Raw genomic sequence first — 17,711 nt, forward strand, 5'->3', positions numbered from 1 at the left:
ACGGTAGATGAACTTATGGAATAACTAGATTTCATGCATGAAACGATATTGAAGAGCAGAATAAGTACGTATTTGCTAGATTTATGATTTTCTTGGTGTCTAACCGTAAAATTGTAAGTTGTAGATGTACTCGTTGTAGAGATATATTATATCAAACTTTTGACACTTCTTGTTTATTGTGCCAATATGTTTATCATCGATTCTATTATAGTATTTTTTTATAGTGCATCAAACATTTTTTATATAAATTAGCTTTATTAAATATTGATTATTGGCTTTGATTACTCGGAGCATCAGCCACTTACATTCTTTTCTATTTTTACATTTTAACATCTTTTTATATCATATACAATATATTAATATATAATAATAATAAATATATTTTATATTATATATATATATATATATATATATATGTATATATATTATATATATATATATATATATATATATATATATTAGGGTGGTCCTTAGCAAGGACATTTTCGAATTTCTTTGCTCCAATGAATGAAAAATGAATCTCTAATAGTATTAGCTCTTAATATAAACATTTAGATAGAGCGCACGCCAATTGAAAGTTTCTTATATTTGTTATTAACATACGTCATTAAGTAAATTCGTGCGCCATCTGTATAGTATTCGTGAACTCAAATATTATGACACATAACAATATTTATAAACCACTCAACCTATAATTAAATTAATATGGGCTGTTCTATAATATTTATTCATCATGGAATCAAGATAATAATTTGAATTTCAACATCACCAATTAAATAAATATTTTGCTGCAAAATTAATCTTGATTCCATGATGAATAGGATTTAGGAATATAATAAATCATAGGATTTAGGACTATGATGAATCCATAGTGTGAAAGCCTCTAAAATGACTCCCGTTCCCCGTCCTTTTTCATCATCCCAACATCGTGTAAAAGGTGTTTTCTGCAGAAAAACGGGTCCGATCGATCCAGTTTCTCTTCAAGATCGTGCTCAGTGTCTACTGAGTCTTCCACTGTCAAGAGTCTTCCTTTGACTACTCTTCTCAGAACTTCTTCATTCTCGTTACCTTGTCTTTCTTCTTAACTATCTGCCTCCGGCACCATATTTTTCCACACAATTTTGTCGACCTCTGATCCTTACAGAGTCTATGGTCCAGCTTCTTCCTCAAGTCAAGAATTCCTTTGCTTCCTGAAATCCTTGGCGTTTGCGATTGCAATTGCAATCCTTGTCCTGATCTCCCGTACAGTTCGTTTCTGGTCAGGATGCTTTCCAACTACTTCAAGTTATCTACGTCTTCCTATTGGTATCCTTAGTGGCTGATCCCATTTCGATTTGCCAATTTTGATTGACATTCCGTACCTTCTACCTCCAACTCCATTAGGTGACTTCTAATCTCTTATCTCTTAACTTCTTCTAATCCTAAATCAGGTCCTATCTTCCTTAATTTCTACCTTCTCCATTTTATTTTCGCGAATACTAACCTTTATTCTTCTTACTCCTAATTCAAGTCAACTTTGCGAATTTTGCAATTGTTATTTCAACAATTCTTTTATGCCAATGGTAGGATCCGAACAAAGTAACTCTAGCATATACACGTAAGTCAAGTACGCCACTGGCTGAGCTTCTTGGTATTTCAAAAGCGTATTTGTTGCTTTAATAAGTCCATTTTTTTCCTTTTTTGATTAGCACGATAATTTTATTGCAATAGCAATAGCTATGAAATTATTAATTATATAATATAATAATTGTAGCAATATTTATAAAATATTGTAGGGCAATAAAGTCGTTGTTAAAGTAGTTGTTTGAATGTTTCATATCGATGTGCTGCATACAAATATGCGCATAAATTAATCCATATTTATTATTTAACATTTTGCATTCTAGATCTTTATAAGATAGATCAGTAACAACTCTTTGAATCGTTAAATATCATTACTAATTGCTTTGATATAGTGTAATTACTTGCTGTTGCCCTCATTGTGAATGTGTGATTCAATTAGTTTTTTTAATTTTGTAATTTTTGGATAACTGTCCTGAATTGTACAACAAGTAAAACTGTAGGATTTAAAACATCCAGACTCTTCTTACCAATTTCATAGATTCTGATAAATTGACATATTTTAACCCTTTTCACTCGGATGCCGCCACTCCTGCGGCAAAATTCATGTAAATCTAAGAATTCGTGAGTGGAAAGTGTTAATGTAATGTGAATTTCTGGCAAGAGAGTTTGGATGATCCTCGGGGCGTACTAAGTTTTTTTTAGTACTTTGATATTTTTTTCATGTTTGGTCATTATAATTGTTCTTTTTGCTTAAAAATCAATAATACTTGAATTAGATAAGTTCTATATAAAAGTATTGACATGTTTCATAAAGGTATGCATAGCAAAAACATTCAATATGTGATAATTGAATCAACATTCCTTTGGCAGTAGTTGAAAGAAAAGTATGTAAGTCATATCATATCTATATGCTTCATATTCTTAACACTATGATAAACTGGATATCTATGCAGGTATTAATTATCTTCAAGGTTTAAAAAAATGCACGTGCCTCAGTTTATAAATTTAGTGTATCCAAATATTTTTATTCAAATAATCTGTAATCATTTATAATCTATCATTAATACATTTTCAGGAGTGGATCCAGAAGGAGGTAGGCTCCGATATAGTTCTCGGGCCCCATATTCAGCGTGGACCGAGACACAGGTGTTGTCCGACTACGACAACCATTAGACAGAGAGACACAAGATCAGGTTGAAGTAGTCATCAGCATTACAGGTAAATAAATATAAGGTTTTATTCTTAATTTTAGTTCGTATACATTGCAGGGACTGCATGCGGGTACATTTAACGATTTGCAGTTTGCATTTTCTAGAAATATTCATTCGCTAATGTTTTCTTTATATAACTCTTCAAGATTACAATCAATTTTTTATCCCTACAATCTTAAAATAGAGAAGGCTAATTTCAAATTATTTATTATGCCAAACATTGTACCAATTATTTATGCTTTACATTACCCTGAGTCCAAATACTATTGCGAGCAATTATATCGAAGTAAGCAAGTGTAAAATCTTCTGAGGCGTTTTACATACAACGCCTCAGAAAACTAAAGCAAACTATCGTTCTGGAAAGAACTAATTATTTAAATCCATCTTGCACTGTGCATCTTTTATAAACACACGTACACTGCAATATTTACATAATTTACATTTAATTAAAAATAATATATTTCATATCCCATATGGTCTAGTGGCTAGGATACCTGGCTTTCACTCAGGAGGCTCGGGTTCGATTCCCGGTATGGGAATAACTTCGTATATTTAAAAATGGACCGGCCGTGGTCCCGTGGTAAGAACGTGGGCTAGCAAATCCTAGTCCCGGGTTCGAATCCAACTGCGGCCGGTTCGGTATCAAAGCAGCTTGATACCAAATTTTCACTTGAAAAATAGATTTCAAATATGATTTCAAGTGAAAATGCCTTCGTGGGCAAAGCTGTAGTGGCAAACACGCCACTTGGAAGTAAAGAGGTACTAAGATGGTATCGCTTTGAAATACAAAAAGGAAGTCGAATTTGTATCCCTATACAACAGAAAAATGTAAAGGCTCTGACATCGTGCAACCATGATTGAGTGCATTTTCAACTCAACCCACGGACCTGCCCTGGAAGAAATATTTGTAAAGAAAAATGTAATAAACAGTAAAATATGTAAAGAAAAAGTAAAATATATGTAGTATGTAAGATAAAAAGGAAAATAATTAGTAATAAAAGTTTCAAAAAAAAAAAAAAAAAAAAAAAAAAATACTATTGCGAGCAATTATATCGAAGTAAGCAAGTGTAAAATCTTCTGAGGCGTTTTACATACAACGCCTCAGAAACTAAAGCAAACTATCGTTCTGGAAAGAACTAATTATTTAAATCCATCTTGCACTGTGCATCTTTTATAAACACACGTACACTGCAATATTTACATATTTACATTTAATTAAAAATAATATATTTCTTTCGTACACGCATTGAATTTTTATTCGTTTCCGCAACGTAGAAAGCGTAGCGTTCAAAATTAACCGATGCAAAATTAATCGGCGCGCATTTCAAAATTTGAATTTAATGACGTGTAACTATCGTAAAAGATTGAAGGCTTCCTAAAACATCGCTTTGAAGAAGTCTTGGTAAGATTTAATTATCTTTTTTCATGACATCACGGTTGGTGAACATCTCACGAGAACGTGCGTCTGCTTCGTTGGGTATGGTCATGTCTGTAATAACAAGATACACGATGTATATTACTCCGGTGCCTCGTTGAAATACTCAGAAAATATTATTGCATTGCAATAAACATCATTCTCAATTTATTTTATATCCTTCCAACTGGAATATTTTCAATAACAAAAAATATTCAAGTTTTATATAATTTCAAATCATCTTGCAATTTGCTACAATGTATCAAATAGCTTGTAGCTGTGTGTCCACAATGTCTACAATGAAGACATTTTCAATGTCTTAGGTTATGTATTAAAAAAAATAGTAAAAATTAATAAAAACCATTGAAAATCATAATTTTTAGAATTTAATTAAAACCTATGAAAATTATTTTCCTAACAATTTTGAATAATATCATAGAACTCGTTAAGTTCTGATCACTGTGAATAATATAAAATTATTATTTTATTACAAATAAAAATACTTTTACAAAATATAGATATTGCTAAACATAAATATTCAAAATAATAGATAAAAAATTTGAAAAATGTTCCATATAATAATTTGTTTGTTGAACGTTAAACTTACTAGTTTGCTCTAGAAATTTTGTTATAAGTGTAAATTAGCATTATACATAACAAAGGACCATTTTTACTAAACCAGTTTATATCTATACATTATATCATTGAATATTTATTTTTAAAAAAAAATTTAAAAATAAAGCTGTCTAATAATTATTTTAGTAAGTGTTAGAACATTCAAAATATTAAATAAGAAGATATAAATAAAATCAATATAATAATTTGTTTGTTGAACGATAAATTCTGCAAGAAATTTTATTAAGTGTAAATTGGCATTATACATAGCAAAGGTCCACTTGAATGCAAATATAATTGAATATTTATTCTTAAAAGTAAATTTCGGGAATAAAGTTATGTAATAATTAGTTTAGGAACTTTTCATTTGAATGCTGCATATACAAATCATTAAGTATTAAAAATATTGAATCATTTAATTTTTCAAGGTATAAAACCTTGCAATTTTTTTTTCAATAATTTAAATTTTTTGTTAATCAAAATTATAACATTTATTTTTGTTGCTATTTTCAGTGAAAGTAGATTCTGTTCTTTATTACATTAGAAACTAATTATGAAATAAAAATTAGCATTTTACCACAAAGTAAATCTGATGTAAATTAATTTTGAATTCTGGGTATTTTTCATGTATTGTCTACATATTATGCATACGTAACAAATGTATGACTCAACTTATTTTATTTTTTTTAATTTCTCAAATAAAATCTAAGAATAATAATATTAAATGCAAGAATTTTGAGTAGTATCTTGAGACATAAATTGCATTGTAGAGGTTCTTATATAAAATATCTCCTGCATTCAAAAAGCGATTTCTCTCAGTACTGTATCATAACAAATTATTTTCACAATATTCATTATACAAGACCGTTATTCATAATTATTTAAAGCGTAAGGAATATTGCAATATACCGCAGCGAATTTCACGAATTATAATACAACTTTGTATGTAATGACTGCAGTATTTTCTTCAGATATATAATAGAATAAAAGCGAAGCAAGGATATTACAATAATAGCTCAAGGCAAAAAAACGCAGATAAAACTTTTGTGTTTAGGGAGATGATTGTAAATAATATTTGCGTATATATTTTACAAGTTTTTGTTTATAATATTACATTTCATACTTTCCTAAACTATCTGAGTTTTATCTTAAAAATATTTAACCTATCAAAAATGCAGAGTTGATGTCCATGGTTCAGGGTGTATACTTTCATAATACATTGAATTTTAATTCATTATATAATTTCATTACGATTGTCGGTTAACAGTTGTCTTCCTCTCGTCGTGTACATTAAAATAAAGTGTTATGCATAAAAAATCTTCTATTGCAATAATAACAAACCGCGAAGTGAGCTTTTGCCCGTGAAGTAGGTTATTGCAAAGGCGATCACGTTGTTCCTCACGAGAAAGTGATCTATATCAGCTCACGCAGGCAAATTATGAATTGTATAGTATTGTATTATTAGTTGTGTTAACGGTACTTCTCATGATTCAATTCTGTTATTTAATTGCTTTATGAAATACTTATTCATATCGCAGAATTTATAATTTGTATAATGATTAAGGTGATAGCATGAATTCGTGAACGAAAAAGATTGAAGAAGACAATGTAAGATTTCGAATATCCATTCACTATTATACCTAAAATATTTCATTTTCGTAGCATTATGCTGATTTTTTCCTAAATTGAACTACTTTATACAAATTCCATAAGCATATAAATCTCTTAGTATATTTAAAACGTTAAGCGCCACGATAATAAAAATTTCCACATGGGTCGTGGTAACTTTATTAAATGATTTAGTTAAAAATGTATCAAGAAAAAAAAATTTTGACAGAATTTCTGGAAAGGCACTATGTTTTATATCACACATATATGACTGACATGATCTTATATTAAAACTTTTTTCTTGAAAATCTATTAATTAACTTCCCGTAGGGTAATTGTAATGGGCCGAAAATCGAAATTGAAAATTTTTACATTTCTTGACGTTTTGAAGGTTTCTGAACATTTTGGCATACCTCAGAAAAAATGGATGTGTGTGTGTATGTATGTATGAATACAAATTTCCAGTCACGATTCGGGCACACGGATCAACCGATTTGAATGGTTCGATTCCTATCAATAGGAAGAAGAGCTGATTAGTTTTTGGCAAAGGCAGGTCCAGCCGTTTCGGGGGTACGAATTTGAGTGAACGGAGCATCCGATTTGAATTATCTGAATTAGTAATGATTGGGAGAATTGATTATTAGTTTTTGGCAATGGCAGGTCTAGCCATTTCAAAGATACAAGGCTAAATGTGCAAAAAATGGCAGTTTTTGAGAGAACTAAGCGTCCAATTTAAATGATTCAATGAACTTTCAGCTTGTTTTAACAATATAATTGATTTTGAAAAAAAAAATTGCATCATTTGCAAAGCGCGTAAGAGCCGCGTCGCCGCCTAATGGACAAATACACAAATGATACGAAACCCATATAAATGTAAACAAAATTGATACAAATTGATACAATTGAAATCTGGATAAAGTATCTGATAATTTGATGTGCATATGTCTAAATGCTCAGAAACCTTTGAAACGTAAAGATAAATAAAAATTTTTATTTTCGATTTTTTTTGCTGTTAGTATAACTTACCCTACGGGAAATTAATACAGTAGAACTCCAATTATCCGAATTAATGGGGACCGGGACTCATTCGGATAATCAAATATTCGGATAATTGGAGTTTTTTTTAAAAATTGCCATTGGAAAGAAAAAAAGTTACGTTTTGATATTGCACTATTTTTTTATTGTATTAAATGAAAGAAACGTGACATTTTCACATGTTTTAAATATAAATAAAATGTACTTATGTACAAGTTTAGAAATAAAACTCGTTGTTTTGTAAACATCTCCGTCAAATCAAAACAATGTGCCTACACTGGCTTTGCTGGTGGAAGAATAATAGCGCACTTAGACTTTTTTTGGACAATTTTTTTTCTGAAAGTGATTCGGATAATCGGCGATTCGGATAGTCGGAGTTCGGATAGTCGGAGTTCGGATAGTCGGAGTTCGGATAGTCGGAGTTCGGATAGTCGGAGTTCGGATAGTCGGAGTTCGGATAGTCGGAGTTCGGATAGTCGGAGTTCGGATAGTCGGAGTTCGGATAGTCGGAGTTCGGATAATTGGATTTCTACTGTATATATGAACTTTAATTATTATCAATTATCAATTATCTTCTATCCCCAGATGAAGCAGTATTCGATACAGAGCCGAACACAGTGTCCCTTCGTCGGGAGATTCCGGTGCGCGACGTGAACGACAACCCGCCTCGTTTCCATGGGCGTCCCTACAGGGCGAGAGTTCGCGAAGGAGGCTCGGCTGGTGCCGTAGTTCCTGTCCGACCCGAAGTGTTGGTCACGGATGCCGATGGCGGCATCAACGCCGACGTGACGGTTGTCTGCTCCGCCGCAGGAGATGACTCTTGTGATGCCTTCGACGTCGAAACCGTGAAACTGACTGACGGGAAATTTCAAGGTTAGTACACCGGATGCGTTTAATGTAGCTATTTTGTTGAAGTTGAAGTTTATTTATGAAAGTGTATGGAGGTGCATTATGTCGATAATACCGTACTTCCGATTTATTTAGTATATTTATTATAGTTTGCATTGATAATAATACCATTTTTAACGTTAGAATTATATTATATCAGCATGTATAACAGCATGTTTTTAGGAGGAGAAGGGGTTTGTCAAAAAATTACGAAATATCGCGTGGTGGAGGGAGGGGTATAGTTAGGTATCACATGTATTTATTTTTTAACTGATGTTTTGAAAAAAAATTCAAACATTTTCAAAAAAAGTTCAAAAGTTTTACAGTTTATCACATAACTAAAAATACACGTAATGTTTGGTGGGAGAAGGGGTGGTTAATTTTGAATATCACTATGTATGAACAAGGGGGAGGGGGAGTCTATAAATCCTTAAACACTCGCTCATGTGGTTAATAGACACCTCCTTATACCAAATCAAAAAAAGGACGAAATTATTTTTTTGTAATATGTGAATTCTTATATTTCTATTGAAATATATAAGGTAACAGCTAAACCATACTGAGTTTGAGATATACAAAAAGATAAATATGAAGTATGTTTGTTAGAACAAGTTTTCGTTATTACTTGGAGTCAGCGTTCTATATTAACATGATCTGTAGACCAAATTTTTTTTAGTAATAGCTGTTACTTGTTCACAGATAGATCACTTTATATATTATTTTGCTGCAAGTTTTGTTTTTTGTCACACATTTATTTATTATGATATGTATTTCGTATTCTTTTTGGGAGAAATTTAAACAGATAACAGATATGAATTCTTATATTTCTGTCCAAATATATAAGGTAATAGCTAAACCATACTTATTTTGATATATACAAAAGGAGAAATATGAAGTATGTTTGTTCGAACAAGTTCTCATTATTATATGGAGTCAGCGTCCTATATTAACATGATCTGTAGACCAAATTTCTTTTAGTAATACCTGTTACTTGTTCACAAATAGACCACTTTATTTATTATTTTGCTGCAAGTTTTGTTTTTTGTCACACATATATATATTATTACATGTATTTCGTGTCTTTTCGGGTGAAATTTAAATAGATAAATAAAAATCTAAGACAAAAAATGAAACAGAAAGAAAAAGGAAACTTTAATACAAGACAATTCGTTGTAGACAAATGTTCAAATTACTAGTTTCTTCCAGCTAACTGGTAAATTAACAAAATTATTGCTGATCAAAAAAATTGGCACCACCGTACCCAGTCTTCCTTAATAATAATAAAACAAAAAGTAATTTAACCTGCATAAATTTCTGCATTAAAAAATTCATTTTACTAATAAACTGCATTTATGATTATTATTATAGCTGAAATAACCCTGAAACGGCCATTGGATTTTGAAACGAGGTCATCGTATTTGTTGACATTGAAGGCTTATGATGGTGGTTATTCTCCTAAGTCGGCTTTTGCCACGGTAGCCATCGATGTCGAAGACGTTCAGGATCAACCACCTGTATTCCTTGGTGCTCCATACTCCGCCACAATTCCTGAGAATTTACGAGCGGTGAGTAAAATAAATAATGGGAAATAAAAGGTTTATTGATGTAAATGTTTTATGAAAGTCTCATGTTCCGACTATAAATATCTAACTTACTTACAATTAATTTTATTGTTTTGATATTTGTTTAGACTAAAGGCTTACTAGTTGAATGTATATTTCTGCAATAATATGTGTATTCATGTGTATGTGTTCCACTTTGGAACTTTTAATTTTTGTTAAAAAGTTGCACCTACTCTGGATAGAGTTGACCAAACGGTAATACATATATTTTTCTACTTTGCATCCAAAAGATCTGTGCAAAATGCAAATATTACTTTATCAGTTTCGCGAGTTATTTATTGAAACTATTAGATACATAAATATTTTTAAATTGTTTTTTTATAAAATCTGTGTGTTTATCACCTCTCACACCAAATTTAAAATATTTTTTTAGACGATGAATATATTTTTTTTAAATTTGTTTATTATCTTAGGATACATCAATTTTACAAATCTTTGCAATGGATGGCGATGTCGGTAATCCTCGGGCGGTTCTGATGACTTTAGAAGACGACGATTTAGGCTACTTTGCTCTGACTTCTAATTTAACAACAGGTGGTGCTACTCTGATTACAACAGAAATTCCAATAGATCGGGAACATCCAATGGTCATTGAAAACGGAGGAGTGTATACGTTTAACGTTAGAGTAAGTAAATGGAAATCATTGCTCGTAAACATTTTACTTCTTCTTAACTTAATTTGATCAAAATTTTATTTCGTTTTCTTTGAACTCTTATATATAAAATTCCGTTCATAGTACATAAACCAATTGTCTCAATTTTGACATGCTAATTGATTTTATTATCACCGAATCATTACAAATTATAGATTATGTGTAAATTTAGTATTTGTTTATTCAATTTGAACAATATAGTTTCTGACGTATTGTGCAAATATATGTACTGAATTGATTTGCACATTTCAATGAGCAGAAATTGAAAAAGAGAAAGCTATCAGAATTGTTATCAAATACGTGTTGGTTATTTTATTTTTACGAATAACTGTAAACAATTAAGAATCTTGACACACTAATTATATTTTAATTTATCATTTTCATATATAGAAATCATTTCCAAAAATAAATGCTTTTAGGAAACATTTAGGCATAATTATTGTATTTACTAAATTAGTTTTGTAATTTTATGATCTTCATTGTATAGCGTTCTTTACTATCAGTTTGTATATAGTTATATTTTTATTATTTGATATTATCAAATTTTTATCGCAGGCGACTGAGTTGATAAACAATGAAGTTCCAGCCGATTCCGCAGTTTCACAAATTAACATTGTCATCACTGATGTGGACGATCATCTTCCAGAATTTAATCAACCCTTATTCGAAGTTCTTATACCTGAAAGTTTAGAAAATGGAACTCCTTTACCAGGTCTTCCAATTGTAGTCAGTGACGACGATCTCGGCGCAAATTCGCACTACGACATATCTCTTCGAGGTGCTAATAATGCTTTTGAAGTTCTGCCAACTACTGCTGAAGGAAGAACGCCTATTATTATCAAAGTCAAAGATTCAAGTGTTCTCGATTACGATGTAGATGATATTTCTAAAAGAACCATTGAATTTGATGTAGTTGCATCAGTTGAATATGAAGAAGTTGCAAGTACTCACATAGTTCTTCACACACAAGATGCCAATGACAATTCGCCAATGTTTGGCCAAGAGACTCGTCACATGGAAGTCGAAGAAAATGCAAAATTGGGTTACAAGATAGCTGATATATCAGCTACCGATAAAGACAGTGGTGTGTATGGTGAAATTATGTATTCATTAAAAGGATTTGGTAGTGAAATTTTTAAAACAGATCGAAAAGAAGGCGGTTTGTTTGTGAATGGTGTTCTGGATTATGAAAAACGTAAAAGTTACAGTTTGACGTTAGTGGCAACTGATGGAGGAGACCGAGAATCGACAATAAATTTGTTTGTTGATATTAAGGATTTAAACGATAATGCACCTATGTTTGATGCTTTAGAGTATACGAGGATCATTAGGGAAGGATCAACTGGATTTGAACCTCAATTTATAATACAGGTGAAACTTTATAATTATTTCTAAACCACGATATTGATAACTCGAGTTTCACAAATAATCTTTTGTTCATTACAAGAAAATAAAAATGTATCATTTATCATATTATTTTTCAGGCAACTGATTTGGATGGGCCTCGGCAAGGCGGAAGTAATTTAACTTATTCAATTGAGTCAGAAAACACATTAAGCAATGACGTATTCACGGTCAATTCGTCAACAGGAGAGATTCTGATCAGGAAACCTGTCAGTTCTGCGGACACTGCCCGCGGACAATATGAACTCACTTTACGAGCGACAGACCATGGTATTTGCACTTTCAAATCATTATCATTTCTTTTTGCTTTCTGTTGCAATAGTTGAATCATGTGCAACTTTATACAATATTTCCGTATTTCTTTGATGTAAGTGATACATAGTTGTAAAATTGTTTGAAATTTAGAACTATGTAGAAAAGAGACATTTTTTAAAAATAGTTACATGAACATTTTATCTTTACTGATACACATAGCTTTCAGATTGATTATTCAATTTTGCTAGATCTTCAGAATTATATTAATTTTTTTTTTTTTATATTTTAGGTAAACCTCCACTTTATAATGAAACGCGTGTTCTGGTTCGCGTTGGGATTGCTGGAAATCAGCGTCCAGTTTTTCGTGGCGGTTCCTCGAAGCATATGATTGGTCGACCTGGTCCGGAAAATTATTATGCTGCCTTGCCTGAAAATTCTGCACCTGGAACACCTGTCATTCAGGTGACTGCTACTGATCCAGACGGTCCAGATTCGCAGCTTAGATACAGGGCTGCTGGCGGTGAAGGGCGGGACAACTTTGTCGTTGACGAGAAGTAAATAATAATAAAAAGAAATATTTTAAATAATTTTACTTAATAAAGTGCTATATACAATTTAATATATGGATTCAAAATAAGTTAGCATGATATAAATTAATTCATAATTATTTTGTGACAGAAACGGAATTATAACAGTTGGTCGAGAAGCTCGTTTGGATCTGGGCTCAAATCCTCATGAATATGCGTTGCAAGTAATAGCAATTGACAATGGTCAACCATTTCCAGAAACAGCTACAACTACTGTCTTCATCAATATCACGGTAAATAATCAAAAAATCTAAAAACTCCGATGATAACTTTCGTCTCTACTATAACATATTGAAATATATCACCACCAGCTACCATGTGTTGGTGTACATAGTTATATTAGATAATTGTTAAGAATCAAGAAAGAAAATAATTTTTAAACTTTTATATGTTATCAATACTTTAATTTTTTAGGATGTGAACGATAAACCTCCTCGCTTCAATGATTCTGCCTTAGTCGCTTTTGTATCAGAACGAGCTGAAATAGGGACTGTAGTAACCAGAGTGTTTGCCAAAGATCCTGATGAAGATGCATTGCTTCACTATTCAATAATAGAACCCATAGCATCTGTTACAGGCAACGGAATTCCACTAAAATCCGTAGTTCGATACGATTTCAAAAACGCATTCAAGATAGACAAACTCACTGGAGAAATATTAGTCAACAACACAATGGATTACAATTCTGCAGCAGTGATAGTCTTAACAATAGAAGCTAGAGATGTAAATGCAGCTTATAATAAAGAAGATCAAGTCGATACTACACAGATTACGATGTATGTACAAGCATATAAAGATGAAAATCCTATATTCGAAATAGATGGATGGTCTCAGATTAAGCCTTACATCACAAAAGATATCGATGAAGAATCGCCTATAGGTAGTGTTATACTCACAGTAAGTGCTAAAGACGGAGTGAATGGTAAACCTGTGACCTTCTATCGCATATTGAATCTAATACTGATTTAGTACAAATAAATGAAATCAATGGAGCGATTTCTATTGCCAAACGAGTGGACTATGAAGCCTTGGAGAATAATACGTTAACATTCACAGTAGAAGCAAAAAGTATTGATTTATCAAGGTCAAGCCTAGCTAAAGTTAATTTTACAGTGCACAATATTAACGATAATGCACCAGTTTTTGAGAAGAAAGAATATTCTACGACGGTGATGGAATCTGCAAAATATCCCGAGAGAGTTTTGACAATTAAAGCTGTAGATGCAGATTCGCAAAGAACAAAAGATGATAAAGAACTGGGATTTGGTGATGTAGTTTACTCATTAGCAGGACAACACGCTGATTTTTTTACGATTGATCCAGTTTCAGGTGTTATATTAGTAAGTAACGAAAACTATTATAGACATTTTTGCCTGATTAAATTATCAACTTTTTAAAATAAGTCTAATAAATTATAACAACTTTTTTAAAATAAGTCTAAAATATTAATAGTCTTTTATGTCTAATAAATTCAGTTTTGTATCATTTTTTCTAGATTGCTCCAAATCGAACACTTGACTGGGAAGTTCAATCAGTATTGAGATTTTCCGTTATAGCCCGTGATTCTCCTAAAAGTTCTTTGGATGCTAAAACCAGTTCTGCTTTGGTAATAGTTGATGTTCTAGATGTGAATGATAATGCGCCAAAATTCGTACTAGAAGAATATATGGGTAAAAATTAAATTATAGTTTTGTCGATTAATGTAAGCATCAGCAAGTTGAATATTAGAAAAATCTCTATTTTTATTTTAGCTGTAATTCCTGAGAATATACATAAGGGTTCAAGTATTATAAATATCACAGCAACAGATCCTGATGATGGACTTGGTGGTGATATCAAATATGAAATTCTTGATGAAGGCGATGCAAATGGTAGAACAATTGTATATTTTCAAAAATACATTTTGTACAACTTTAATTAATTACAGGATTACTAGAAATCAACGCAACAACAGGCGAAATTAAAACTAAGAGTGTTTTAACTGGCAAAGGCAGAAATGAACCTTATTTACTTACCATTAGGGCACAAGATGGTGGTTTATTGGTAAATTATTTTGAAATAATTTTTATTGTGTTGTTATCACTTTTGACTAATATTACAATTATTTTAGGGTTTGAGTGATAAAATATTACACACAGATACTTCTTTGACATTATACATTGGTGATGTGAATGTAAATGATGGTGTGCCAGTTTTTATAAAACCTGCAGTAGACCAACCAGCATTTATCAGCGAAGTATATATTTTATAATCAATCTCTTATTTTATACCATTCATTGAATTTACAATATTTTAAAACATTTTTATAGAATGCGACTATTGGTTCACCAGTATTTCAAGCAGTTGCATCTGATCCTGACGATCCGTCACAACCTTCAGGAAAATTGATATATAGTATTCAGGATGATACAAGTGACACATTAGCTTTTAAAATAGGTAATTTAATATTTTGTAAACGTCAATTTTATTGTAGTTATCATTCTATTGATCTGTAGTAATATTAAATTAATTTGATACATTATTACCCTGATAGATCCATATAGTGGGCTCATCACAACTACTCGAGCACTAGATAGAGAAGCCAAAGATTCCTATAATATAATATTAGTGGCTTCCGATAGAGGATCACCTCCTCAAGTCGCCACCAGAATTTTGAAAATCAAAGTTACAGATGTTGATGATCATACGCCACGATTCCAAAGAGATGTGGTAAAGTATTTATTAAGCACATATTTCTGTTTATTCTGATGAAGATTTTAACATTATATTGATGTTGATCTAGGATGCACCACCATTGAAAATGTCAATAGAAGAAGAGCAGCCGAATGGCACAATTATTGGCAGTTTTAAAGCTATGGATGAAGATATTGGTGAAAATGGTGCCATATCGTATTTCATTACAGGCAAGTCGAAATTATAAGTTTAAAATGTAAAATTCTGCATATTTATAATATATTTTGTTGTACTACTTTTAGATGGTAATGAACATAATCTGTTTTATATTGAGCATGCAAAGGAAAATACTGCTAACTTGAGAACTAATGGTAGACTAGATCGAGAAGACATTAGTCAGCATCTTTTGACTATAAAGTGTTTTCCAACAAGATCAAAACCAATTCATGGACTGCGAAAGCAATATAATAAATTGGTAAGTTATTTGATTCAATAGTTATCTATAATTTTATCAAGAAAATTATAATAGTTACGACTAGTTTTTAATTTTGGCATATTTTTTTATCTAGGATCCATCAGAACTGCAAGTATCGATTTTGGTAGAGGATATCGATGATCATTTGCCTGAATTCGATCAACAACAAAATTTAACTCTTGGAATCCGATTAAATGTGCCTGCTTATACATCTTTGATCACTGTTCATGCAACTGATGAAGATTCTGATTCAGGTCCAATGAATTATACTCTGTACGATGTTGCATTTGAATCACCACTTTTCGATTATGAATTACCAGGTAAGCAGACTGGATTTATTAATTTAAAATTAAATTAGATTTTTTTGCAATTACTTGTTAAATCATATACATTTTTATCTGAATATGGCTTTACTATGTCAACCAACGGTTTGTTTTTAAAGAGACCAACAATAATTATAAAATTGAAATTTGGAAGAAAATTCAAATAGCAAATTATCTAGTGCTAGATTGTTTGGTGCGCTTAGATATTAATGTAGGAAAATAAAATATTTAGAATTTCTATTATCATTTTTAAAATTTAAATTTAAATTAACCAGATCAATTTTTTTGGTATTCTTCTAGGGCTCCGAGCATCATTTGCCTTGAATTCAGTAACAGGTGACTTGAGAACTGCAGGAAAGCTTGTAGACTTTGTCGATGGATTTTTCAGGTATTATTATAATATTTATCAAAATAAAAAAGAAACTATATGCTTCACAATACTTATATTTGATTTTTTCCAGTCTAATCATACGAGCTAATAATTCTATGGATCCTGAACGTTATTCAGATCTGTATATACAGGTACGATAATATAATTCATAAAAATCCTAAATATTGAAAATGACATAATAAATTGAGTCAAAAAATTTATTATAATATTTTTATTACAGCTGTACATAGTTCGTGATCGATCTTTGTTAAGATTTGTCTTTACAAGACCTCCCCGTGATATGGCAAATCATCTTGATGCCTTTACAAAAGATGTTCAGAATGCTCTTTAAAAAAGCAGATGTTTTAAATGAAGAAGAATTATCGCAAGATGTAAAATTGCATGTATATGACACACAAGTACTAGTGAAGAAAGACCAAAGTCTGGATTTTGGCTCCTCAAGGTAAAAGATCATGATGATCAATTTTTATTTATTTTCTTAGTTGCGATATCTTGTTCTATAAATTTAATTTAAATTTAATATTTTTATAAATTTAATTTTGTATCCTTACTTTTATGAGTCGTTCTATATTTATTTTATTTTACTAATTATCAACTATTGTTTTATACTCGATATTTAGTAATTTCATTTCGCAAGAGTAAATGTGGATTAAAAATATTACAGAATAGATGCGACACATACATATATATATTATCGTTACAATTTCTAGACATTTTTATATATATTTTCAATAACAATTATAATTGACCTTCATAAATTTTATTATCAACAGCAAACATTTTTAGAAAAATATAATTAACTTGACAATTTCAATTGATCAATCAGTTGAGCGTATGATTTTAAATATATGGAAATGCTTCAACAAATTTATCACAAATCCATAGCAATATCAGCAAGTCAAAATTTAAAAACAAAGGCAAAATAAGTTTACCACAGGAAATGATTTCTATAACAAGTGATATATTATTAGCATATAACATCCTTTGCAATGTC

At 30.9% G+C, this 17,711-nt stretch overlaps 1 protein-coding gene across 1 annotated transcript in view; it reads left to right on the forward strand.

The window, feature by feature from the left end:
- Positions 1–17,153, forward strand: part of LOC113370201 (cadherin-23-like) — a 42,554-nt gene extending 25,401 nt beyond the window's left edge. Inside the window, 21 exon segments of the mRNA XM_026610876.1 lie at positions 8,032–8,319; positions 9,703–9,899; positions 10,370–10,582; positions 11,165–11,980; positions 12,094–12,283; positions 12,558–12,822; positions 12,947–13,088; positions 13,270–13,807; positions 13,810–14,195; positions 14,351–14,525; positions 14,607–14,726; positions 14,783–14,898; positions 14,966–15,091; positions 15,165–15,291; positions 15,389–15,564; positions 15,638–15,758; positions 15,831–16,003; positions 16,098–16,323; positions 16,627–16,714; positions 16,788–16,848; positions 16,938–17,153. Coding sequence (XP_026466661.1) covers positions 8,032–8,319; positions 9,703–9,899; positions 10,370–10,582; positions 11,165–11,980; positions 12,094–12,283; positions 12,558–12,822; positions 12,947–13,088; positions 13,270–13,807; positions 13,810–14,195; positions 14,351–14,525; positions 14,607–14,726; positions 14,783–14,898; positions 14,966–15,091; positions 15,165–15,291; positions 15,389–15,564; positions 15,638–15,758; positions 15,831–16,003; positions 16,098–16,323; positions 16,627–16,714; positions 16,788–16,848; positions 16,938–17,048 — 4,655 coding nt within the window. The 3' untranslated portion in view covers positions 17,049–17,153.
- The last annotated feature ends 558 nt before the right edge of the window (positions 17,154–17,711 follow it).

This window comes from Ctenocephalides felis, unplaced genomic scaffold, assembly GCF_003426905.1.
Source record: "Ctenocephalides felis isolate EL2017-DRISC unplaced genomic scaffold, ASM342690v1 CF-g0.4_SCAFFOLD_01492, whole genome shotgun sequence".
Classification (NCBI taxonomy): Eukaryota; Metazoa; Arthropoda; class Insecta; order Siphonaptera; family Pulicidae; genus Ctenocephalides; species Ctenocephalides felis.